Genomic DNA, 25846 nt, shown 5'->3' with positions numbered 1-25846 from the left:
AACTCTTGTGGGTCTTATTTATCATTCTTGTTAGTTTGACCCTACAAAGTTCATGAGTTTGATGAAAATGAGTAATGACAAAATTTGTTAGGTATGTTAGAGGTAAGATGCAATTGAGTTTAGTGATTGATACTATTCACCTCGTATAGTTAAAAAAACTTTTATTGAGGATTATTAAGTGATGTCGTCGTTGATTTTGCCGCCCTTAAAATTATAGATTGTATGGAGATTAAAGTGCCACAAACTAAAAATTTAGGAGCATAGAATTAGAATCTAAGTCCTTATTGCTAACCTAAATGGGTGAATCTCAAACTTGTTACATTAATTTTGAAACTTGTTACGTTAATTTTGATAACATCTTGTATAAATAACGTGAAAACATGATTATTTATTAAGAACAAATTTATCAAAACTTAATTTTACTGGGCAATAACATTGTTAGCTCTATTGTTCTTAAATTTGTGGATTGTATGGAGATTGTTGGGCGACGAGTTAAAAATTTAAAAAGCATATAAATAGAATATGAGTTATGATTATAAACCTAAATAGATAAATCTTATTCTTTTAAATTTAATTTTGATAAAATCTCCTATAAATAACAACAAACACATGATTATTTACTAGAAAAAGACTTCTCAAAACTTTTAATAGTCTCATCATCATATCCAAACCACTTGGTGATTCCATCTAAAGTGCAAAATGAGTATTCCTTTTTTTATTTGACTTTTTATTTTTTTTAATACTTGCATATAATTTATTATTTGGTGTTAAATGATAAATTATTAGTTAGTCATCAAAATCTCAACTCATTATTCCCAATTGTGCAAAATTACTTTTTATAAATAATAATTTCATTAAAAATAAAAAAAAAAAATTCATCAACATATTTATGTTAAGGCACGTACACTATGCATCGTAATAAAAAAATTATATTAAAATATATAAATAATTAATAAAAATATACAATAATATCCTTAAATTAGGGCATATTCGGAAGAGTTGTGATTTGTTTGTTTAACTTTGGTTTGTATAGTTTTGGTTGCTATTACATGTACATAATCAATATTTTAAGGGGTAAATTGCAAAAAAATATCTTTGATATTTGACAAAATTACAAGAATTGTTTTTTATATTTTTAAAATAGTAATAATTTCTCTTGATATTAAATAAAGAGGTATATAATGATTATTTTATTTTTTATTCTTCCTCTTGTCTCTTTTGATTTTATAAAAATAAAAAATAAAGATAATGAACTCGCTATGCTTATTGTTATTTATCGCCAATGTTCGCAATAAAAATAGTAGATTCTACACTGATATACAATAAACCCAGATACTCGTTATAGTTACTCAAATGCATCTGAAATTAAGTGTGAGTTTAAATATGAAAGAGAAAAAAATATACTTTCACACTACTAATATCATGTTATCTTGAATCTAGATAAATTCATAAAAGGTTCGATCAACTTATATTGCTACATCTAGGCTTGGTCAAACCTTAACAAGACAAAGAAGAATGAGAGGGATTACGTACAGAGGTGATCGGTAGCAATAGTGACAATTTAGTTATTAGAGAAAAGATAAAGGGAGAGAGAAAGATGAACCTTAGTACCAGAAAAAATGAGTCAATAATGATAGAAGTTTCGAGTAAAAAAAATGTGAAAATTAGAGGAGGAGAGAAATATTTTAGATATAAATATAAGAATACCTTGGTTATTTTAAAATTTTTAATTGAGGCTAATTAGTAATAATGAAAAAATTATGTGCCATTAAACCTTAGGTACACTTCTTATAATTTTACTAAATCTCAAGATATTTAACAAGTTTTTAAGGGGCTTTTCATAGGAATTTTAATTTAGTTTATGTTTTTATTTTAAAAACAAAAAGTGAATATATTATTCAATAATTTTTTTTATTTTTATTTTGTATTATGTGTGTTAAATTGTTCTTCTATTTTAAAGAGGGTCAAATGAATTATTATATTTTTTAGAATCAATGTCAAATTGATCTCCCCACTTTAAAAATTATAATATTATATAGTTTTTCACATTTAAAATTATAATATTAATAATAAAAAGTATTTTTGATATTTTTTTTAAAATTACCAAATGGCCTCAAAACCCTTCTAAAATTGTAGAAATAGCTTAAAAATATATTTTTTATTTTTCTTAATATTTTAATAAAAAAATATTAAAACAACAGATTGCATTTTGGTGTGTCGTAGTAATATCAAAGTTACACAGAAACAAAAATGAAAAATATTTAGTAATGGGGCATAATTCAAAAAAAAAATATTTTTAATACGAAATGAAAATAAATATTTAAAAAATATATATATATAAATAAGGTATGAGGAAACGTAAAAATAAATATATATTTTTTAAAATAAACATAAATAAGATTCAAAGAGAAAGTTCCACTCTTGGGAAATGGGAAACGGCTTCTCTGCAACCTTAAGTGACATTATATCATAATTAGATTAAATATTTTATAAGATCCGCAAAGAAATTGATTTTGAAATTGAAAAGTCGGTACGGTCCCGTCCAATCAGCCTATAAATACATACAGTTTGCCGAATGAAACCGACGAAACGCTCGCGAAGTTAACGTCATTTATATCTTTCCACGCCCAAACCTCGTTTTTCAATTTCCCTCCCAAAAGGTTCTATCGAATCTCTAGGGCTTCACTTCATCATCGAACCAGTCAATTCTCGACGTTCAGACACTCGTGAATCCGCCGACTGCTCGCTGGAAAACAGCCCCCTCCGGCCACTGTTTCTCCGGCGGTCAGGTTTTTCTTCGGACTGTACAGTTCAGTTTGTCAGAACCAGAATTGAAGTTCATGATCTCTTTGTTTGACGACAAAGCTGAAAGAAAAATTTTGGAGTTTACTTTCGGTTTGATTTTGACGATAGAACAAAGTCTGCCGTTGTCATCTCTGTGCTTTTCAAACGGAATCAATAGCTGAAAACTGGAGGTTTTATTTCAGGAAAACCAATTTTCTTTTTGTGTAAGTTTAGGTTTACGAGATAGTTGGACGTAATGCATGGTAGGCGGGTACGTCGAAGCGTAAGCGTTAGTGTATGAATTAGAACTAGTAGTTTAATGTGATCGCCCTCTCTGTCACCCCGTCTATGAATTAACGCACTAACTTTTAGTGGCGGAATAGTACTGATTTTCAGTGTTGAGTCATAAGTTTTCTATGGGATGCAGTGTTGCCGAATGGTAGGTTTTGCACAAGCAGATCACAGAATCATGGTTTGCATTTGATAACGCCATACCTGACAGGGGAAGCACATTTCATGCAGATTTGTGTTTTATGTGATTCATGCAACACTTCACAACTATAAACAGTATCATGCACGTGATTCAATTTTTAAGGGCTCTTGCGATGAGCTTGGCTTTGGAAGGATTGTTGGATATGGTGGCTTTAATGAATTACTCAATGTTCTTAAGTACACTCTATGAATTAGTCTCATGATGTTTTGATATGGAGTCGTCAGTATTCAATTTTTATGTTTATCTATTGCAGTTTATTAAATTCTTTATGGTAGCCATATTGCTGTGCATACAACATCATTTAGGTGTCAATGGTTTTATTATACTGCTCTGTTTTTTGTAATTATCTTAGGAATAGTCTGCCCTGAATGGTCCCATAGAATTTGATCTTGGTTGTTTATGCACTGGCGAAAAATCACTTGCGAACGTTCAAAACTTTTAAATGCATGGTCCAACCGCAAAGAAATTAATCAGAAATGACATATATATCAATTATCTAGTAATCAGAGTGATTTAATCCAAATCGACCAGGCCAAGTGATCTTTATATAACACAGAAAAACCATGTGGAGATTTTGCATTGTTTCTTAATTCAGTCTGTTCATATTCTTCATTTACATATCTGTTCACATTAAATGGATCCATACAAGCATTTAGTGGAGTTTCATAGCAGTTTGTCATTCAAATCAACGAGCTTTGGTCTTTCAGTTCTGGAATTTGCACGTGCAGATCTTTTATTCAGAATGCTAATCCATTTGCATGATAAAGGATGGGCAACAGGATGTTTATGTCTGTTTATATATTAAACATGTACCTAGTTTCTTCACCAGAAGTGGAACCTCAGAGTAACCAATTGTTATTTTCCTTATTCAAATGTTCTGATGTTAGATCAATAGATTGCTTGACATCATGCATAGCATAAGAGTATCCTTATCATATATATATATATATATATATTAATTCCCTTAATTATTGTTGTGGTGGTTTATGAATAATTAGAGTGTAGGGGTTCAAGTGATTTATATGGTTCAAATTCTTTTTTTTTTTAATTAAAGTTGAAAAGTTTAAAGATTATATTTAAAATAAAGAAAGGAAATGTTCAAGTTTGAAAAGTTTGGATGTATGCATTATGCATGAAATGTTAGATTAATATTTCACTTATAACTTGTTAAGGATTTAATTTGTTGAAAGCTGTTTTCACCCGTTCTGCATCTCGTGCCCTCTTCCCTTTGTTTATTATTTTTCGGATACTCTATGAACAAATTGAAAAGTGTTTGAGGGTGTTAAGTATTTTTGGGGAGATTAATGAAAAATTAGGTGGCAATGAGACTTGATATAGTTGTGGCCTTTCTATTCATTAAACCATGAGACAGAAACTGATATGGTTTGATTAGCTCTATAAAGGAAAAGAACACTATCAATGGACTAGGCTTGGTAGTACTTGCACTAGATTAACCAGGACAACCAACCAAAGTAGATACTTACCATATGGTTCAGATAGGGAAGCTTCGGAGAGCCACAATCAGGAAATGACATTAACACTAAGACAGCAAATAGAAAGATTTATAAATAACCAAAAAATATCCAAGGAATAATTGGATGATAAACTTGAAGAAAATCCAACTGATGTCATTGGATAATGAACTTGAAGAAAATCCAACTAATATAATTTGATCATTTGTAGAATCATAAATCAACTGCGAAGTCCTTTTTTATGTCCGTATAACTAATTAAGGATATGTGAAGTGAAATCGAGTTTGTTCTTTTATATTCATTTTGTTCTTTTGACTTTTTGTTTGTGAAATATTGTTAACTAGTTGCTTGCATTTTGGAAGAATTCATTTATCTTTTTCAGTGCCCCATCTAGTCAGATAAGGGCTTGTGACTGTTGTTATTGTTGTTGTGGTAGTGACAATTCCTTCTACGGAGAGATTGACCTTAACAATCAGCTTTTGCATATGGAAACAACATGTGGATCTCTTCTATCCGAATTACAGGTTTCAATTTCTGAATGAGTGCCTATAATTTATTTTCATCTTCTCTATTATTTAGGATTCATTCTTAATGGCATATTTCCTACATAATATTCTTCTTCAAATTTGTTGTATTAATTAGAAAATATGGGATGAAGTTGGAGAGCCAGAAAGTAAAAAGGACAAAATGCTTCTGGAACTTGAGCGCGAGTGCTTAGAGGCCTATAGACGAAAAGTTGATCAGGCAAATCAATGTAGAGCTCAGCTGCGAAAGGCAATTGCTGATTCTGAAGCTGAAATTGCTTTTATCTCTTCCGCAATGGGTGAGCGACCTTTACATGCAAGAAAGGTTAGGGATGGAAGATGCAACACCTTATAGAACTTATTTACTTTGTCATTGACTAAATTTTTAATCTGTTAATGTTTATCCTATTGACTTCACTCTGCGACAGAGTGCTGGAAGCTTGAAGAAAGAGCTTGAGGCCATTATGCCTGTACTAGAGGAGATGCGGAAGAGAAAAATTGAGAGGCGGAGTCAGTTCATTGAAGTTATAGATCAAATAAAGGATATCTCAAAGGAGATTCATGGATCAGCAGAAAATTTGCAAATGGTTGTCATCAACGAGAGTGATCAGTCCTTGAAAAGACTAGAGGAATTACACGTTCAGTTGCTTGCTCTCCAGAAGGAGAAGGTCTAATGTGCAGTTTCTGGTTTTCTTCACGCTCCACATGGTTCTCGTTTCACAAGAACTTACCACTTTGAAATTACTATTAAATCCTGTGACAATCCAAAATGGCAACCTTAAAGATCATTAAAATTCTACCCGTTGTTAGAAGTATGAATGAAGTCATTGATTCTGGGAAAAATGGCATTTAACAGGCACGTACTATGCAGGCACACATTAAGAGAATGATTTTTCTGCTAAAAAGCTGGTTGTTTTCAATTTCATTTGTAGATGTCACTTTGTAGAGAAAATCTTTTGGGCTTTGAGAGGGTTCTGCCCTTAACTGGATATCATAATTATACTGCAGGATGATCGCCTGAAGCAGGTGCTGCATGATCTGAATATTCTGGATTCATTATGCATGGTGCTTGGTGTGGATTTCAAACAAACAATTACTGAGATTCATCCCTCTTTAGATGATTCAGTAAGCACAAAAAATGTAAGTTTGAAGACAATGGAAAAGTTGTCTACCACAATCCAGAGGTTGCATGCGGTCAAGAAACAGAGATTGCAACAGGTTCATAATTGTTGAAAGTTTGTCTCACTTTATATTATGCTGTAAATCAATTTTCTGCTTGGCACTACTCACACTTGAAGCTGCTTCAGCTTCAGGATCTTGCAACTACTATGGTGGAGCTATGGAGCCTTATGGATACCCCTATCAATGAGCAACATGTGTTTCAGAATGTCACAAAGAATATAGCCGTTTCAGAAAGTGAAATTACTGAGCTTAACAGTCTCTCTGTGGATTTCATCAACCATGTATGTGATTTTAGTCTCTTTGGGCAGGAAACAAATTTATGCTTGCCATTTGATGCTTTAAGCTGCACAGTATTTACGGAATGAAGTGAGTTGTTGTATAATATTCCATAACAGGCTGAGGCAGAAGTCTCAAGACTGCAAAAGATAAAAGCAAGCAAAATAAAGGATGTTATCTTGAAAAAGAGGTCCTACCTAGAGGAGTTATGCAGGAAGGCGCACATGGTCTTAGAAGAACAAAGTGCAGCAGTTTATTCTGTTGGAACTATTGATTCTGGTAATTGAGTTGTCCCTACTATTCTTATAAAACCCTAATACTCATTTATCTTGTGTTGATCAATAACTCCTTGTTTGGGGGACTACATTAGTAATGGAATAGAATGGAAATGGATGGAGAGGTGTTTCCATCCATTTCCACCCAAAGACCTTTTTTTTTTTTTTTTATGGAAAATTAACTTTTGTGTTTTGACAACACTAACCTTAAATAGTTTTTTAAAAGTTCAAATTTGCCCTTGACTTGAGTATTTTACAGGAATTGTTGATCCCTCATATGTACTGGAGCATATTGAACTGCAAATTTCGAAGATTAAAGAGGAAGCATTTAGTAGGAAAGAAATACTTGACAAGGTTGAGAAGTGGTTAGCTGCCCGTGAAGAAGAGTGCTGGCTAGAGGAGTACAACAGGGTGGAAATTTTTTTGTTATGTTTATGGTTATTTCAGTTTAATTTTCCCATGCCCTCTGTTTAATGCTCTAAAATTTGCTAAACTGTATTTTAGGATGATAATCGCTACAATGCTGGAAGAGGGAGTCATCTTATTCTGAAACGTGCTGAGAAAGCTCGTGCTGTGGTTAACAAAATTCCCGGTACTTGCCTTGTTCTGTTAGAATTTCAATCCTTCAAATTTTTCCATAAGAGTATAATATATGGTCCAGTGACCAACTTATAGTTTTTATAACCAAGGTCAGTTTTGTTTGCAGCATTGCTTGTATAACTTTTCTTGTGATTAATTATACAGTTAAAACTTTGAACTCCCTGTTAATAAACCTTGATTTGAAAAGGTACAAACTTCAATTCTTTTTTTCTGCACTCATCAAGGGAAGCTCATTTATTTATCAACATACTAAATGCTGTGAAATACTGACCAAATTAGCTCATTATTTTATGAACATTCAGATAGCAAAACTGTAAATGCCGTTCGGCGTTAAACATGGAGCACAACACTTTCTATACTTTACGCAAGATAGAGTTGGTGCTTTTATTCTTTGTTGTCTCCCACTGGGTATTTTCATGAGTTTCGTGTTTCGTTGGCCTTGGAGCAGCAATGGTGGAGGCACTGACTTTGAAAGCCATGGCTTGGGAGAAAGAAAAAGGAGTAGATTTCTCGTATGATGGTGTAAGCTGTTTACCTTTTATTTAGTAGAATTTATGGGTTTTTAGTTAGATAAGTTGGCTCACATCACTTTGTTTTGAATGAACCCTTTTGAAGATGTATTGGTTCATTTCTCTCGAATTTTTCTTTTATTTTATGTACTTTTCATTTTGTTTCTTCTTAATTCCGGATGCTTTCTTACAATCTTCATTCTTCAGGTTCGCCTTCTTTCCATGCTCGAAAGCTACGCCATCTTACGGCAAGAGAAAGAACAAGAACGCCAAAGGCAGAGAGTATGAATCCTGCTATTTAACCACGCATACAGGATTTGTGGTTCTCTATATGAAGTATCTCTAAAATATGACCCCTTTTTAACCAAATATTTTCCACTTTTAGGATCAGAAGAAGCTTCAAATACAGTTGCTAGCAGAACAGGAAGTTCTCTTTGGCTCGAAGTCCAGTCTGTTGAGGAGTGGAAAGAAGGCACCAAGAACTTCAACTGGAGAAGCTGGCAGCAAAAGAATGTCTGTTGGAGGAGTTATACTTCAAAACTCAATTACTGGGAAAGCATCTCTTTCTGCTTGTCCAATCAAGAAGACCAGTTCTTTGAAGCAGGAAAACACCAGAAACCATCAACATAGTGGTAACCCTGCAGACCCGTCTTCTTTAACTGTTGAACATTTTTTTTTCTCTCCCGACACCCCATTTTCTCGGGGATTAATGTTCTTGGGAGGAAGAGTTTACATCTTATTCTAATTGCCAGAATGGGTATTTATTAATAACCATAACTGGACATATCCAGAATGCACGATCCAATGATTTGACATCGAACATTGTCATCATTTGGTTTTAGATCATCATATTTCATTGTTTCTGGTCATTTCCTCAACGATGATTTTCCTTTTCAAAGGAAGTGCATACAGATTTTGGGAATAGACAGGTTCCATCGGTTTATGATACAAATGTCTTATGTGGGAACTCTATATTTATGGGTGGTTATGTAGACAACTGTATGCTACCGTGATGATCATGGTTCATGGATATCCTCCATTCTCGGTTTTATTTGGTTGTTCTTATGCTTATTTTGCCGACTTTTCTTGTTCATCCTTTTGCAGGTAACCAAATCCCAGACACCGGCGGTTTTCAGGCGAAGCAGCAGACTTGCAATACACCAAATCCACATGAAACAAAATCACCAGTGATCATCAGGAAGCCTCTCTCACCAGTAAATTCTCCACTATTGTCCAGGGCTAGTACTGCAATTATTCAAGATCAGAGCATCGCAGAAAATGCAGCATCTCAGAAACCACTTACTACTAACAGAACACCAATGGCGAGCCCTGCCAAGCTAGTTTCTGCTTCAGACATTGAGAACCAAACCCCGAGAGCAATGCCAATTCCACTGCCAGACACTCCTCCGACAGTCACCATGCAGACAACCACAACCCCGGCAACACCTTGTGTTCCTTGCGGTGCTGACTTTGTTGAGTACTCCTTTGAGGAGAGAAGAGCAGGATTGGTCCCTCCGAAATCATATGTGAGGCCGGTGCTACAACATTGACTCAGAATGTTACAAAGTTCAGTACTTTTAGCTTATCATTCTATCTTCACTTCTCAAAACAATGGATTCCTAACATCTTTAGGCACTTTGACAAAAAGCAATCCGCTGCCAAACGGTGTTTAGTGTGTCCCAGAAAGAGTCTCAGCATTGGTTACTAGTGTCAATCTGCAGTATATTCAATATTTCATTCTTTGAAACAGTTGGATGAGCACAGGGCATTTTGAGTGTACTGAGTTTCCCATTTTGCAAGTTTTTATATACGGTTTTGTTCCTTGTTTCTATAATTTGACCCGAACCATGACTTTATAATCGCTTACTCAAACCCGTGACCTTATAGTCACCTAGAAACAATCTTTTTGCTACCAAACTTGCCTTCAAGCAATAAGCTGAAAATAATTTCCTAAAATTGTCTGGGGCTCCAGTCACTTTCATGCTTCTTGCTACATGTCAATTCCCTCATATAACACGTATAAACAGATCAACATAGCATACCAGTGAAATCATTGTCACCCTAGGAATAGAGCCCTAAGTTACTTTTATTGTTATTATTATTTTGATAAGAAAATAAATTCTAAATGATCTGAGACACGTTTTATCTTCTAATCTGGTGAGGTTATTGGCCATCTGGAATATTTGAATATACCCTACTAATTGGTACCTGAAATAGTGTGCTATTATTAACTCTCTCCTGCCTTTGAACTCGTGAATTTTATAGTAGATTATTACCAAAATTGTAAAGTTTATTAGGACAAAATTGTGATTAACACTTACTGGGAAAATTTTCATTATTTCATAAACAGGTGAAAAAAAAAAATTTAACGTTCAATATTTCTATCAATTAATAATCAAAAATAAAATAAAATTCAAGTTAGCTACCAAGTTGAATTTGTATAGCTCGGGACTGGTTTGTGTTTGATTTGAACCAAAAGTAATTATGTGAAACTAAATTGATGTAACCACTTTTGGGAGAAATTTTTTTATTACAACAGTATTCATAATTTCTTTTTATTATTATCAACAAGAACTTTAGTCATTATTTTTTATATGTGCATTAGATAAAGTCATGAGTTGGCATTACAACTCAAAAGTTATATGCATTCGATAAACATTTACAAGTTTATATCAAATTAGTGTAAATTTTATGAGAGTTGAGACTCTCATGACCCTAATGATATACTAATAATTATATGTTATATGTATTTCTTTTGACTGTACTTTGTTCTAGTTGTTTGTACCTTGCAGTTGTATTGAAACTGAAAGGATATAAAAGTTTATAAATAGGCTAGATCAATTGGAGAATACTTATAGTAGAAATGATAATTTGAATTCAATCTTCTCTCTCTACAATTTCCTCTCAATTCCTTCTTTGATTTCTCCCTACTCTCTCTTTGATTTCTCCTTGTTCTCTTTATTCTGTCTGACTTCCCTCTTAATTCTTCCGATTTCTCACTTCTTTTATGTTCTCTCTCCCTTAGTTTCTTCCAAACTCCTCTTAAAATCCTAAATTAAACCTAGGTACATGACATTTGGTATCAGAGTCAACGATTCTTGGCTGTAATTCATTCTCCTTCTCTAATTTCTCCCTACTCTTTCTCTCATTTCTCCCTGTTCTTTTTGATTTCCCTCTCAATTCTTATGATTTCTCCCTCCATTTCTATTCTCTCCCTTGATTTCTTCCAAATCCCTCTTAAAACCCTAGGTTAAACCTAGGAGAATGACAAAGACCTAATCTAATTGCAATTAGGTTTAATTTTAGATCTACATTTGACCAAATTATTAGAATTGAACCAGCTCAACCTAATTAAAATCTAGTGTCGTCTTGATTCCAAGATTGTATAGTAATGCAAAAAACTATCTTCCACACATCAACAAAATTATGCATGTAATAAAATTATACAGCTCAAATGAAAACTCATACACATATATGAATCTAATGATACAAAGTATCTCCAATAATAAACATGAACTGACTTGAACAAGTTAGGAAATTTTAGCGCCTATGAAATCTATTGAGGGATTAGCAACTTGCGATTATAATAGAAATCACCATGGGATGTGACCAAAGGAACCCTCTAATTACTATGTTATAGATTTTTGTGGAGCAAGATGCTAGCAAACGTCCATTAATGAACAATCAATGGATACGAAGGAGGGAATTTTATTATAAAGGATGTGGGAGGTCGATCTATCTCATACAAGTAATGTCTCTTTATACTTTAGAAAGTTTAGTTCATAACATTTATTTTTAGAAAATTTAGAGAACATCAAAAAGGATATTTTCTAATTCACAATATAAAGTTGAAAAATTAGAAAATTGATTTTTTTTTTATTTTTTAATAAAAGATTCAAATATTCAATAAAAAATTAAAAAAAACAAAAAAAATACTTTCTACAACTGAAGATGCCCTAACTTTTTGAAGGCAAATCCATCTGAGTAGGAAAGAACAATATTAATTTGTTTGTTAATACAACAGAGTGACACAAATGATCATTTTCTCTTCACTTTCCACTAAAGCACAACTTCTGCAGCCTTCAGAATCTCCATTTTAACTAAGGTACAACATTTCTTCTTCTTCTTCTTCATTTAATAAAAAAAAAAAAAAACAAAGGGTTGTCTCTCTGAAAGAACTGAGTCATTTCGATGTGTGTGTGAAGTCTGGCTCAATCCAAAGCAAATATTAGAATATCTCAGATTGACAATCACCAAAAACCTGGAAACCCAGAGAGATTAATCAGCATTGTCATTTCTGAGTAAAATTTTCATTCTCAATCTTTTTCTCACCCATTGACAATCACCAGAAAGATTAATCAGCATTGTCACCAACAACAACCTGGCAAAACCAGAAAGATTAATCAGCATTGCCATTTCTGAGTAAAATTTTCATTCTCAATCTCATTCTCACCCATTGTAGCAAAAGTGGTAATACTAAACAGCTAGTTGTTGCTCATGAAGGACATGCAGCAATGATTCGTCAGATCCTTGAATCTGACAAGGGAATTCTCAACTGAATCGGTGAGAGTTGGGTAGGAAATTTAGGGGTAATGGGAAGAAATGCAGGGGAGGAATAGAAGAACGGAGGATAGAGGGGGGAAGGATGAGAAAGAGAGAGAGAATTGAGGCAGGAAGGAACAGAATGTTCTGACTTGTATTGATTGATGCCTCAAATGAGCTGGATCAGTTTATTATATACTGATCCACGGCCCTGAAAGGCGTCATAGGTGGCCCAATTACAAAGAGTACAACTATCTTCAGCTTTTGTTTAAGTACAACCACTTAAAGCTATAAGTGCCCCCTACAATGTACAAGTCCCCGGTAGCCGTAGGTACATGACATGATTCATCAGCAATAATCCATGTCTAAACAAAAGCAACAGATTCTTATTCAATTTTCGTTCCTAGCCTGAAAACTAAATGCATACAATATATCGACTGCCTATAACGTCGTTTCACAATCTAAATGGACAATCATGGAAGGTAATTACTATCACTAGGAAGCCCATTCAGTTCTATGTTATTAGTTTTTTTGTCGCAAGGTCTCCACCAGGGTACTTTGTACTTACACCTGCTGCACCGATAGCAGAATCATGATACATAAGGAGCATGCGCTTTCAGGACTTTTCCATGCCAAGGAATATGAGATACCAACAAACTCCAATAATCTCAGTTCAAAAGAATCGTGTACTTACAATGAGAAAAGTCCACATGAGCACAGTCTATTTTAATCATGTCATTCCACAATGGTCCAGATCATCCTAAACAAAAACAGTGAAATGTAATAATAAAGTCAGTTTTCTTAAATACTTAAAAAAAAAAAATGGATAGCAGAGGCTTGCCTCAGACTACATACCAGAATATGGATACACAAAGGACGATAACAAGATATACAAGCTTAAAAATTCGTAGCTTCTTTTCCCAAGGAAGTTGATTGAAGATCTCAGTTACATCGACCAAATGTCGTTTCCTAGAGTACCTGATTATGGGTAAAGATGAGTGGCCTGCTCAAATTTTATAGAATGAAAATTCAGGAATACAGCACTTGAAGCCTGAAGGAGCAATTTGTTATGCAAGTACAGATAAGGGTGAACATTCGCTCGGTTTGGTTACCTAACCGACCAAAATGCCGAAACCAAAATAACCAAATCTGTGTAAAAAACCAAACAAATATGAAAACCAAACAAATATAAAAAATCGAACTGACCAAAAAAATAAAAAATAAGTGTTACTCGAGTAAGAATAAGGGTTGTTCGAGTAAAAATAGGTGTTACTCGAGTAAAAACAACTTTACTCGATTAACCTTTGCGAGCAAATTTTAGTTTAAAAATATTACTCAATTAAGAACAACTTTTATTGGATTAACCTTTGTCAGTAGATTTCAGTCCATAAATATTACTCGATTAAAAAGAATTGTTACTCGAGTAAAAATGATATTATTCAATTAAAAAGTTTCTTTTACTTGAGTAAAAATGATATTATTCGATTAAAAAGTTTATCTTACTCGAGTAAAAATGACGTTTCAATTAGTTCAGTTATATCGGTTTTTTTCAATACGAAAACCGAACTGAACCGACCCTTAGCTTGAACTGAACTAAACTGCTAATTTTGGTTGGTTCGGTTTGGTTATTTCGGTTAAACAGAAAATTTGCTCACCCCTAAATACATGTACATAGGTCATCGTTAAACCAGAGAAGCTTCACTATTGCTAAGAGTGTGGATTCTATTAGTTCCATACAGACATAGATCACAAGTTTAACACTGGAGAAGGGAAGATGATATGTCACATGAAGAGGGGACAATAGTAGTTACTCTGTTACATCAAAGTTGTGTCTTTGTATTATCTCAAAGATCCTAGTTCTGTCTCTCTTTTTCTTTCTCTTCTTTCCCCCTTCAAATTAATTTTTAGTTTAAAAGGATATTTATCGTCATGATATTCTTGGAGTCAAAGGCGAGAAAAAAGCTCACATATAAAGAAAGTTGAGAAAGAAACTTACAGTCTAAAATTGTAGTATGAGTATGGCAGACAGATCAAAAACATAAACCAATGCCCTGTTATAAGATGTAATAAGCACAGGGATCCATGAGTAATAAACTCTGGCATAACAGCCTTGTTTATCCTAGATGCAGAATCATATGGGTTGACATAATCCGACTCAAGGTCAACCAAGCACATGAGCTGCAATAAAAAGAAAAGAAGAGGAAGTTAGTACGTGAACGGCCAACTTAGCTTGTTAAACTAAAAATCTATAGTAAATCAACAAATTTACTATGTAAACATGAGTGGCACGAGATCATGAAAACAAAAGAAGAAGACTTGTTCACCTTCCTTCTGCAATGCCTTTAGGTTGTGAAGTAAGAGACACCATGCACTTTTTAGTTAATATGTTTCACTAGGAAATTTCTAACTGATCAACTAAGAGTGTCTTCAAGTAAAGGTGTGTCATGACCCAAGGGTATAGTAGTAATAGATATTAGATGTATTTCTTTTTAGTTGTACTTGCTGTAGCAGTTTGTACCTTTCAATTGAATGGGTTGGACCAGCCTATAACTAGCCCTTATCACTTAGAGAATGTCATGCTTTTGATGAATAATTGAATTCAGTGATTTCGTTCTCATCAATTCTCTCAATTCCCCCTCTGATTTCTCTGTTTTCTCTCTCTTTCTCTGTTCCTGTCTGCATTTCTCCCTCACTTCTTGCTGTATTTCCCTCTCTCTCAGTCTAATTCCCCTCAGTTTCCTTCCAAATTCCTATTCAAACCCTAGGTACATGACAAGGTGGAGTCCTGAAATTTTATTTCCCATGTTTTCAGTAACTAAATATGTGATTTTGGTTGATATTGGCAATGGGAGGCCAAAATTTGAAGCTTGAGTATGATGTTTGGAAACATTGGGGACATAGTCTAGAAACATTTGGGCAGGATACTTGGAATTTCGGAAGCATGCAGAGATTTTGAAACATGAAGGGGATGTTTCGAAATATGGCAGCCTAGGCCGAACTTGGGGATTTCTCTTGGAATCAAATTTGAAAGCCCGTTTAGCGAGCAATGTCAATGAGATCAAATACATGATTTTAAGGGGTTATATTACACACATTTTGGATAGTACAACAAAATGCAGCTTTTAAAATAAATGTTAGATTAAACATTGAATACAAATTACAGGGATTTTGAGACCAAACAAGAAAACATCTTAACACAAGTAGAAAGCAAGACATTTTTCTTAACACAACTAAAGGAAACAACCATATGTTAACATTAAATTCACTCAAACCACAAGCTTATAATTTTCAACCATCTTTATGCAAATACTCACAAAATTTCCCTTCCCCTCAAGCACCAGATATGGGAACACACAAAACATCTACTCAGCACTGATCACTGCTATAGCTAACACCCTGAATTTGTATCATCATTGCAAACCAAATCACATCATTAAGACACAAACTCATCACTTCCATCACGTAGCTTATATATAAACAAGCGATAAATTTGACAACTCCTCCAGAAAGTGTCCTATCACAAAACCGTGTAGAAGAAGTACAAAACGCCCAATTCAGAGACATAAATTCCCCATTGCAAAACCCACCTCGTGAAGCTATGAACGCACTGCAACAAATGAATAAATCACAGAGCCTACGAATATACATGTTCGTGTATATATATACATACCTGGAAAAGAATGATACCCAGAACGCCGATGACGAAGAAGAAAGAGAGTAGCCATGCGAACAAATCCGCCATGGCCGCTCCTCTGTCTCTTCTCTCCTCGTCGCCGTGTTGGTTGTTTTGTGCTTGGCTTCGCTGAAAAAGAGGAAACTTATGACGGTCGATTAGAATAACCAACAGTTTCAGAGATTTTACGTGCTACCGGCGTCAAGCTCTTGACACGCGTCCGCCGTCGACCGGACGGACCCAAATGACTTGAACCGGTGCGAATCGGTTTTTTTTTTTTTTTATAAATGGTATACAAATTTTTAATTATGTTTTGAATTAGAGACGAAATAAAATAATTAAATTATAAATTTTTTGAGTGATAATATTTTGGTTTGTATTTTAGATTGGTAATTTTTTAAAATTTTTGAGAAAAAGTGGTAAATAATTTTTCAAATAAATAAGTTCTGAAGCACAAAAACACCAAAATAGTGTCGTTTTGACATTTTTAAAATATTTTTTGATCTAAAACGTCAAGAAATATAAAAAAATATATTTTCATATATTTTTAATTTTTAAAATATTTTAAGATTATTTTATAATATTAAAAAAATATTATAAATATATTTATATTCTGCGATCACATTAGAGATGGAAATAATTCTATTTCTAATGTCACGACAATCATGTTAGAAATAAAAATAATTTATATTTATATTTATTTAAATAAGTAATAAAATTTATATTTATATTCGATCAAATAATTATTTATTTATAATTTTATATATTAAAATTATATTTACAAAAAAATTCTTATTTTTTGTATTTATGTGTTTATCTACATTTATTTTTATTTTTTTTGAAAAATATCATTTTTCTATTTTTATTTCATATTATATCTATTTTTGTTTATTATCTTATTCATTTTTCGTTTATGTTTTTATGTAACCTAGAAAATAATATGTATTGATTACATTTTTTAAATATTAAGAATCTATTTTACATTAAGTCTAAGCTTTTTTGTGTGTAATTTTTCTCTTATTATTTGGTTTATAAACATTGAATTTGATCGAATACTAGACTTAATGGTCTGCTTGAATTTAAATTAATTTTTATTCTTAAAAATCAAATAGTGAATCAAATTAAAGTAAAAAAAAATACAGTTCAAATTAAAATTAATCAAATTATATTGATTTGATTGTGAATCGACTTATTTAAATCATTTGCTCATAACTTAGAATTTAAGTTATATGAAAGAGAAATGAGAAACGAATACGATATGAAATGAAAATATGAAAATAATATTTTTGTAAAAGTAAAAAATATAAATGTAGAAGAAACAGGAAAATAAAAAATTACAAAGATTTTTATAAAAATAATTTTTAATATAAAAAATAATGTACTAAAGATTAATGGACAATATATAAATTTTATATTATATATTATAAATTCTCTTATATTTTTAAATTATATAATATAAAAAAATTTTAAAAAAAAATTCATCTCTAATCTCTTCGTTGATAGAACTACAAAATATATTTTTAATATTATAAAATATCTCAAAATATTGTTAAAATTATATAAATAGTTTAAAAATATTTTTTTATATTTATGCACTTTTTGGTACATAAAATATTTTGAAAATGTAGAAATAACACTCTTGAGCCATTTCTATAGATTATAGATCAGGACACTTTTAAATTCTAAACTATAAATTCTAAATATAGTCGAGAATTTAATTATATTTTTAATTTATTTGGGGAGTGAAAAAAAAAAACAAGGTTAGATGAAACGACGCCGCTTCGTCTTTCATCCTGTCTTGAGCACAAAGAAAAGCGAGGTGAGCATAAAGAGAGAAGAAAACCATTTTCGATCTGTGAAATTGCCCTAAGTCTCTCTCCCTCTTTCTCTCTCTGTGATCGAATCACCATGGCCAAGCAGCATGCAAACTGGTCTCCATACGACAACAATGGCGGGTACATATATTTGTTCAATTTATATTCTCTGCGTATTCAGGCATCTCAATTTATCTTTCCTTCTGTTCACGGCTCTGGTTTTTGATTCGTAATGATACTTGGCATGTGTATGCAGCACTTGTGTTGCCATTGCTGGGGCCGATTACTGTGTGATCGCTGCTGACTCTCGAATGTCCTCTGGTTACAATATTCTTACCCGGGAATACTCCAAAATCTGTAAATTGTTAAGTCCCTTTGCCCTCTTTTGATTTTTGTTTCGTTTCTTTGATTTTAGTGGGAGGGTCTTGGTCTCACAGGCTTGTAGTTTTTGGTATGGTTACTGCGTAGTGTTGTGGATTAGAAAATTTGTGCAAAAATCTAATTGGTGTTTGGTTTTTCTTTAAATAAGAAAGGAAAAAAGTATATTCCAATAGGGTTTATAGTCCTTTTAAATGATGTAGCAATGAGGCCTCAAAATTATGAGCAAAGATAATGGCGGGTTTGTTTGAAATAATTTTGTATCTCTTATTGTTTTAGTGCAGGAATTATTTTTATTATTATCATCATTCTGGAACTTGAACATGAATCATGCATGTTGTTATAAAACCAATTACTGGACAATGGATAGAGATAGACAAGATATAGCCGGTTGTATAAAGAGGGGAAATTTGAGGGCTCCTATCAAATCAATCAATCTACTTCTCCAAATGTTTTTCTGTGATGTTTCTTGTTCTTCATCTCTCCATATTGCCTTCTAGTACATATACGGTGAGGATTCAAGTCCTCCTTTGCAATGGGAATTTACGAACCTGCAATCAAGGCCAAGGCTTTCATAGTCCCAAGTCTTGACTCCCATTAACTGCATACATTGAATGCAGGGCTTAACATCCCCCATCCTCCTTCCGGGCAAAAAAAGGGGATGATTGAAATGAAAAACTGCAGTAAGCAACATTTCCATCAGTCTTAGGACAAGTTTCTAGGTATTAGCATCCAGCACATTTAAGCTCTTCTTAAATCCCCATTCTTGAAAAAGGTATTGAACATACCCTTCAATTCTGGTCTAACAACCACTTGATGAAGCTTAAAAATGCAAGTTATACCTACACTAGGATGTTTGCCATTGAGGACTTAACATTGCCAATCACCCCTCCTATGGAAAAGGTCTGTTCAAGCCAAGCCATGTTGTATCTCGAAATTTATCTAAACCCCATGCCATCCAATCTAGGTTCTGCTGGAGCAGAATTAGTATAAAGCTTCCTTAAATGTTTGCGATGCCTCTCCTAGTAAACAAGATTACCCCTTAGTGAACTTTAGTAAAACAAGATTACACCTTCATTGGCATTAGCCATTTTATGAAGTGGAAATGTTCCTATCAACTTCTTCCTCAAGGTTATCCTCTGGACTCTGTTTTGATATTCTACAATCTGTGGACACCAGAACCTGTTTAAATGTGATCTATACAGTCTGTTGGGCCAAAAGCAAAAGCTTCCAAAAAGAGGCAAGTGCATCAAGCCTATTTCATCAATAAGCATGGAATTTCTGAATTTTTTGTTGGCTATGTAACTTATAAATTGAGACACGCCAAAACTTGTCATGGTCTCACTTCTGTTCTTTATTCAAAAAAGTCTTGTTTTCATTTATTTTTTTGTAATTTAATACCTATTTGTATGTCCTATATTCATGACCTATGAAGCATGAACACAGACACAGGGATATGATAGTTTTCAAAAAGGTAGGATAAGACATTGTTGCCTGTCGAGATACATTATATTTTTAAAACATAATAAAGTATCAATAGATTCAAAACTATATTCCAAACTGACAAATATCCATTTAAAATTCATAAGCCAAAATTTCAAATGGATAACTTCAATCTAATTAGTAATCAACTCATAGTCCAATTGCCTTTTCCTGTCACAATCTAGTCGATGTTCAAAGAGCTGGAGAATTGAAGTGTGAAGGGTATGAAAACTGAATGATCATGCAATCAAAAACATTGGAAAGCAAAAGAATCATGCAATTATTGCGTCGGAAAACTGAAGGGTTCAAAACTTTTTAGTCTTTGAAGTGTCTGCATAGGAGATATGTGTCCTACAAATGTCCCCTCCCGCATCCTTCTAAAAAATTCAAGAAAGTGTAGGACATGCCATGTGGGCGTTCGATACATGTCGAAGTGTCCAACACACCAGCAGCATTGACATGGCAACCCTTAAGAAGTGTTTGTGCTTTATAGTTCATGACCTCATAGGAGTTATGATTTGGTTCTTTTATTTGGTCAATGGTTTGTTTAAAAATTGCTTGGATGTTCCTGCCTCCATTTATATGTATATATTTACTATGAGGAGGCAATCTGCAAAATAAAAGTGTACTATGTGACATGGCATTGTTTTCGAAACATGCTTTTGTTGACCTTGCAGGGCAGACAAATCTGTCATGGCCTCTTCAGGATTTCAGGCTGATGTGAGAGCTTTGCAAAAGGTTTTGGAAGCTAGGCACTTGGTGAGTGTGATGTAATATAAAACTGACAACTCTTATGCCTCACTATTACTTCTTAAAGTCGATTTGCAACCGTGTAAAGGTTAAAGGCATGGTTGTAGATTTCTTTACATTGCATTTATTATTATTTGAAATCTTGGAAGAACTTTTCATCATGACTCCGTGACTGGTTTGGAATGTTTATATTTTTTTCTCTAAATTCTGATTAGATGTACTACTTGAAGGTTATACCTTGTCATAATAACATCCAACTTTCAAGCTAATGTGTTTCCAGTAACAATTTAAAGTTCTTCCTATGTTCAGTCCAACCAAGAAAGGGGATTTTATTTTAAATTTTAGAGGAACCTGTTTGGTAGGGATGTAACAAAGATGAATTGAATTCATTATTTGCAGTTGTGAAATATCTTTTGCTCGCTCTTACCAGAAAAAAGAAATGCCTTTTGCTCTTTGAGGTTTGGGGAAATGGAAAGGTATAATGGAAGTGATATATCACTGCTTCTTTTCTTGGAACACAGATTTATCAGCATCAACACAATAAGCAGATGAGTTGCCCTGCAATGGCCCAACTGCTCTCAAACACCCTTTACTACAAGCGTTTCTTTCCTTACTATGCTTTCAATGTTCTAGGAGGTCTCGATAATGAAGGTAGAATTCAAAATCTTTTGGTCAATATTGATCTTTACAGTGTGTTTGGAAGAGGGGGGTGGAATGGAATGGAATTAGATGTAAAGTGTTTTCATCCATTTCCATCAAAAAGCTTACTTTTTGTCTCTCTCAAATTGTGAGAAAATGGGTGGAAAACTAACTTTTGTGTTTTGAAAACATTAACCTTAATAGCTTTCTGAATGTTCAAATTTGCTCTTAACTTTGTCACTATCTTTTCATTAAAAGGTTATAATGGTCATTTATTGATTAATATACTTCCATTCCATTCCATCCCCATTGCTGTCCTAAACAACGAGAAACATTTTCCATCACCTACTCTCTCTAATGAGGAAAAATATTTTTCTGCTCATTTTCCTTCCATCCCATTCTGTTACTAAATCTCTTCCAAACACAAGCCTTAGTCCAGTTTAGTCCAGTTTTATCCTCTCCATTAACATCACATATATCTTTGGAATTCTAAAGGAAAAGGTTGCGTATTCACATATGATGCTGTTGGTTCATATGAGAGGGTTGGGTACAGTTCACAAGGTTCTGGTTCCACACTCATCATGCCTTTTCTGGACAACCAACTGAAATCTCCAAGTCCTCTCTTATTACCTGCCAAGGTCTGGTTGGCTTAATTATTCATTCGCAAATCTATTTCCCCAACTTATCAATTATATACCAGTTAAATCTGAATGACTTTGCAGGATGCTGTTACACCTTTATCAGAAGCAGAAGCAATTGATTTGGTGAAGACTTGCTTTGCTTCTGCAACCGAGAGGGATATATACACTGTAAGCTTCTATCTAAATCACTTTTAATTTTATTTGCATGAATCTTGAATTTGATGGGTTATGCCAAAAAGTCTGCAAAGGGCATTCATTGTGTAATTTATTAATTAATATTAGTGAGGAATGCTTTAAAACATTTAAAGCACAAGGAATTGTTCTTCTAGAGTTTATGAGGAAAACTAGACCAGAAAAACAAATCGAGTTCTTTCTTCCATTTCATCATTATTTATTTTTGTTTGCACATCCAGTTTGGTCTACTGGCTTCAATTGTCATGTTGGTTATCTTTAAACATGTCATTTTTGGGATTGCTTGTCAAGTCTCTTTATGTACTTGCTCCTCTTTTTTTCTTCTTTTTTTTTTTTCCCTATTATTACATCTTGGCCTGTACTTTTTAGATTTTTTTTTTCTATTTCATTTTTATTACAAGTGTGGCCATTTTACTCCATATGTTTTGGTTCCCTCTTCTTGGTGGTGATATTTATGCAATTTTCATTTTTGACATTGCTTTTCAAGTCTTTGGATGTCTACTTGCTTCTGCATTTTTCTGGTTATTGCAGCCTGCCTTCTCACTTTTGGGTGACACTAAACAATTTTCAGTAATAACCATGTTCTCCCTCTTTCTTCTTCCAGATATTATCTTGTTATGATAATTTTACCTTGTCATTGGGATGGTGTGGCTCTTCTTTTTGACCTTGGTGATTTGCTAAAGTCTAAAGCACTGACAATAGCCATAAAATTGTTAGTCTGCCGTGAGAACACACCCAAAAAAAGCTGTAATTCAATGCTCAGACTCGTGCACAACCACAGTTGGGCCAGGAAAGAAGAAGTTAAGGCCTATATAAATTCAAAATGGACATCTCTCTCTCCGACCCAACAATCAATATGGTTTATGTCAATTTTTAAGTTGTTGCACCAAATGCCACTCATTTTGTTCTCTTTTTTATGTTTTCTTATTTCGTTTCAAAATGGGGATTACATGCCATGAAGTTGCTTGATTTAGAACATAAAGAAATGAGTGAGAGACTGTGCATGTAGAGCAAAAAGAATTAAAATCTAGCAAGTGAGTAATAATTTAGAATCTTTCATATTGAGCCTTAATATTCAACTGTTCTAGACTCTGGAGAGCACCTTAGCTAATATTCGCGTCTCTTCCTGTTGACACATTACCCGAAGCATCTGATGAACTCCATCTACTGGACACTGGTTTGTGAAACAAGAATTTGCATTTCTTCATTTCGTGCTGTGAGTGATGGTATTAAAAGGGAAGCAGGATTAGGCATTGCTTGTTTCAGCCGTGTAGTACCTTTCTTTTTCTAAGCATGCCATGTATGCAGGGGGACAAGCTGGAAATAGTGGTCTTAAATGCCGATGGTATGCGCTGGGATTACATGGAACTCAGGAAAGACTGATTTGTTGGCCTGATGTTATCACTGTTGCTTATCGTTATGAGCTGCTTCAGATGTGCTCAAACTGCAACTGTTGGCCCGGTCTCTCTATGTTTCTTTGCATCTCTATATCATCAATTGCCAGCTTTTGGTTTTCAATGGGACTCAGAGATGCCCCCCCCTCCTACCCTCTCTCCCATTTCCTGCTTGATTGTAGCACCTCAATTATGATTTCTATCTACCGGACATGAAACTGTGTAGTTATCATCAGCTCTTTGGGTGTGGTTTCACTAGAAGTGCTATGTGCTGAAGAAGTATGTTTAAACTGTGTTCTGTTCTGAATCTGGGAACAACAGGTTTGGCTAATCTTTTTATTTGATAAAAGACAATTGTGGCTCTTCACTCAGTATAGGAACATTATTTTATTTCATGCCATCATATCATGTTTCTGTTTTTGGCTGATGGCACCAATTTGACCATCTTTTTACTTTGATAGTTTAAAAATTATGGTATCGGTCCCTGATTTTGTCACTAAATATAATGATAAAAAAATAAATAGAGACAAAAATTTGTTTTTAAAATACAAATGAGTGAGAGATGGAAAATTATTTGTTTTTAAAGGTATTTTTTTTTTATTTTAATATTATTTTTTAAAAAGAGATGGGATTAGAGGCCGGATATTCTGTCTCTTAGCCAAAAATAGTTAGGAAATAGTTGAGTTAGAAAATTATCCATTTTTAAAGGTAGATTTTTTTTTTTTAATTTTAATATTATTTTTTTGAGTAGAGACGGATTCTTGATAGAATAAATAATTAGAGACCGAAAATTGTTTATTTTTATTCAAAATATTATTTTTGTAATAAAGAGCGGCAGATAATTTTTTTTTTTTCATTTCTAAGCAAAAAGTAATTAGGGACGAAAATTTAAAATTTATCTATCTTTAAAGATAATTTTTTATTATTTAAATATATTTTTTTTCACTAAAGAGGAAACATACAGACAATATATTTCTCTTTAATAGAAAGAGTTTATACAAATATCATACATACATTAAATAGAGGAAAAATTTGGAAAATTGAAATTATACAAGGAGAGTGAAAGAGGCTAACATGGCACAAACAAAAACTAAATTAAGATGGGTGTTAATGTTCAAAGTGATATGTACATAAAAATTGATCATCATCAACCACCTTCATCACAAAACCTTAAAAGATCATCATCATAATCATCGTCAGTTCCAGATGTAGTGCCCTTTGATGGCTTTATATTCAGTCAGCCCTTTGTACAACGCTTGCCAGTTGAGTGGCATGCTGCTAAATTCGTTATCGTAGCAATTACTATGGCCTGGGATGCTTTTCCGGCCCCTGCTGGCCGCCGCCGCCGCCGGCGGCGGCTTTGAGGAGTGCCTCCTGATCCTATACTGTTTGTTGGCCGACGATGGCTCCACCACGTCGTCGGCGAACCGGACCTTCTTCTTTGGATAACTCTTTCGTGATCCTACTGGGGGGGGATCATATATAGGTAATTAAGCGTATTAGGATTGAACTGCATCTCTCTCGTATATAACATGATTTAAGTCAATATGATTGATTGCATAACAATGGAAAGATTCACTAAAAGAATGAAATATAATACGAAGTAACAATTAAACTCTTGAATTTGGCCAAGAAATATAGGAGGAGGGTTGTTGAGGAAGAAGAAGAAGAAGAAGAAGAAGATGGAGATGATGATGATGAAGAAAGAATGGAAAATGAAGCTTTACCCAGTTCGTATTCCATCCTTTTCATGAAGTCAGAGAGGAAGCGTTTGTGAAGATGGTGGCCAAGAAGCACCACGCTTCCAGACACGGCGAAAACCGCCATGAAACCAGCCCCAACCGACGAACCATCCATCTGAATCAGTTTCTGTCCCAGATGGCCTCTAATTAAAACTTTCTCAGATGGCCTGCAATTGCATGCAGAGGAATGATAACAAATAAGAGGGAGAGATTGACTTGAATTAGCATTTTCCAGGAATAATGTGGAAGAAGGAAGAGAAAGGAAGGAAGGAAGGGAATGGATGAAGCGACGAGGGGTGTTGGTCAGTTGGGAGTTGATGAAAGAAATGGGCTTTCGTGGGTGGGATTGGGCTTTTTTATTGATATTATTATTATTCAAACTGACAAGACAACATGGGATGGGATTAACGACGCTCTTTTTGGTTGGTGGCCTCCAAAATATCTCTTTTTTTTAGGTCTCCAAGGCAACGGTTCATGTTCACGT

General features: G+C 33.7%; 3 protein-coding genes across 5 annotated transcripts; 2 read left to right on the top strand and 1 right to left on the bottom strand.

Moving 5' to 3' along the window:
• The first annotated feature begins 2586 nt into the window (after positions 1-2586).
• On the top strand, positions 2587-9955 carry LOC127813935 (65-kDa microtubule-associated protein 3-like). Of its 3 annotated transcripts, none has more exons than XM_052355080.1 (13): positions 2587-2789; positions 5186-5273; positions 5392-5598; positions 5702-5941; positions 6282-6491; positions 6581-6736; positions 6851-7010; positions 7266-7417; positions 7511-7598; positions 8055-8128; positions 8323-8397; positions 8501-8747; positions 9220-9955. In XM_052355080.1, exons 2-13 carry the CDS (start codon positions 5235-5237, stop codon positions 9663-9665), a joined length of 2094 nt encoding a protein of 697 aa, XP_052211040.1. In that variant the 5' UTR covers positions 2587-2789; positions 5186-5234; the 3' UTR covers positions 9666-9955. The 3 variants fall into 3 exon arrangements, with proteins under 3 accessions (XP_052211040.1, XP_052211041.1, XP_052211042.1); XM_052355081.1 differs by having other exon boundaries at positions 2587-2975; XM_052355082.1 differs by having other exon boundaries at positions 2587-3008.
• A 2141-nt stretch (positions 9956-12096) lies between these two features.
• LOC127814070 (protein cornichon homolog 4-like) lies at positions 12097-16470 on the bottom strand. Its single transcript, XM_052355303.1, has 5 exons — positions 16328-16470; positions 14654-14835; positions 13513-13635; positions 13352-13417; positions 12097-12496 (listed from the first exon to the last, which is right to left on the bottom strand). The coding sequence occupies exons 1-4, from the start codon at positions 16397-16399 to the stop codon at positions 13393-13395; spliced, it is 402 nt and encodes a 133-aa protein (XP_052211263.1). The 5' UTR covers positions 16400-16470; the 3' UTR covers positions 12097-12496; positions 13352-13392.
• Positions 16471-18118: 1648 nt separating this feature from the next.
• LOC127787285 (proteasome subunit beta type-1) lies at positions 18119-23987 on the top strand. Its single transcript, XM_052315253.1, has 7 exons — positions 18119-18285; positions 18401-18508; positions 20682-20763; positions 21276-21405; positions 21889-22031; positions 22116-22202; positions 23535-23987. The coding sequence occupies exons 1-7, from the start codon at positions 18239-18241 to the stop codon at positions 23607-23609; spliced, it is 672 nt and encodes a 223-aa protein (XP_052171213.1). The 5' UTR covers positions 18119-18238; the 3' UTR covers positions 23610-23987.
• The last annotated feature ends 1859 nt before the right edge of the window (positions 23988-25846 follow it).

Source organism: Diospyros lotus, chromosome 12 (assembly GCF_014633365.1).
Source record: "Diospyros lotus cultivar Yz01 chromosome 12, ASM1463336v1, whole genome shotgun sequence".
Lineage (NCBI taxonomy): Eukaryota > Viridiplantae > Streptophyta > Magnoliopsida > Ericales > Ebenaceae > Diospyros > Diospyros lotus.
This window is presented reverse-complemented; position numbering and strand designations above follow the sequence as displayed.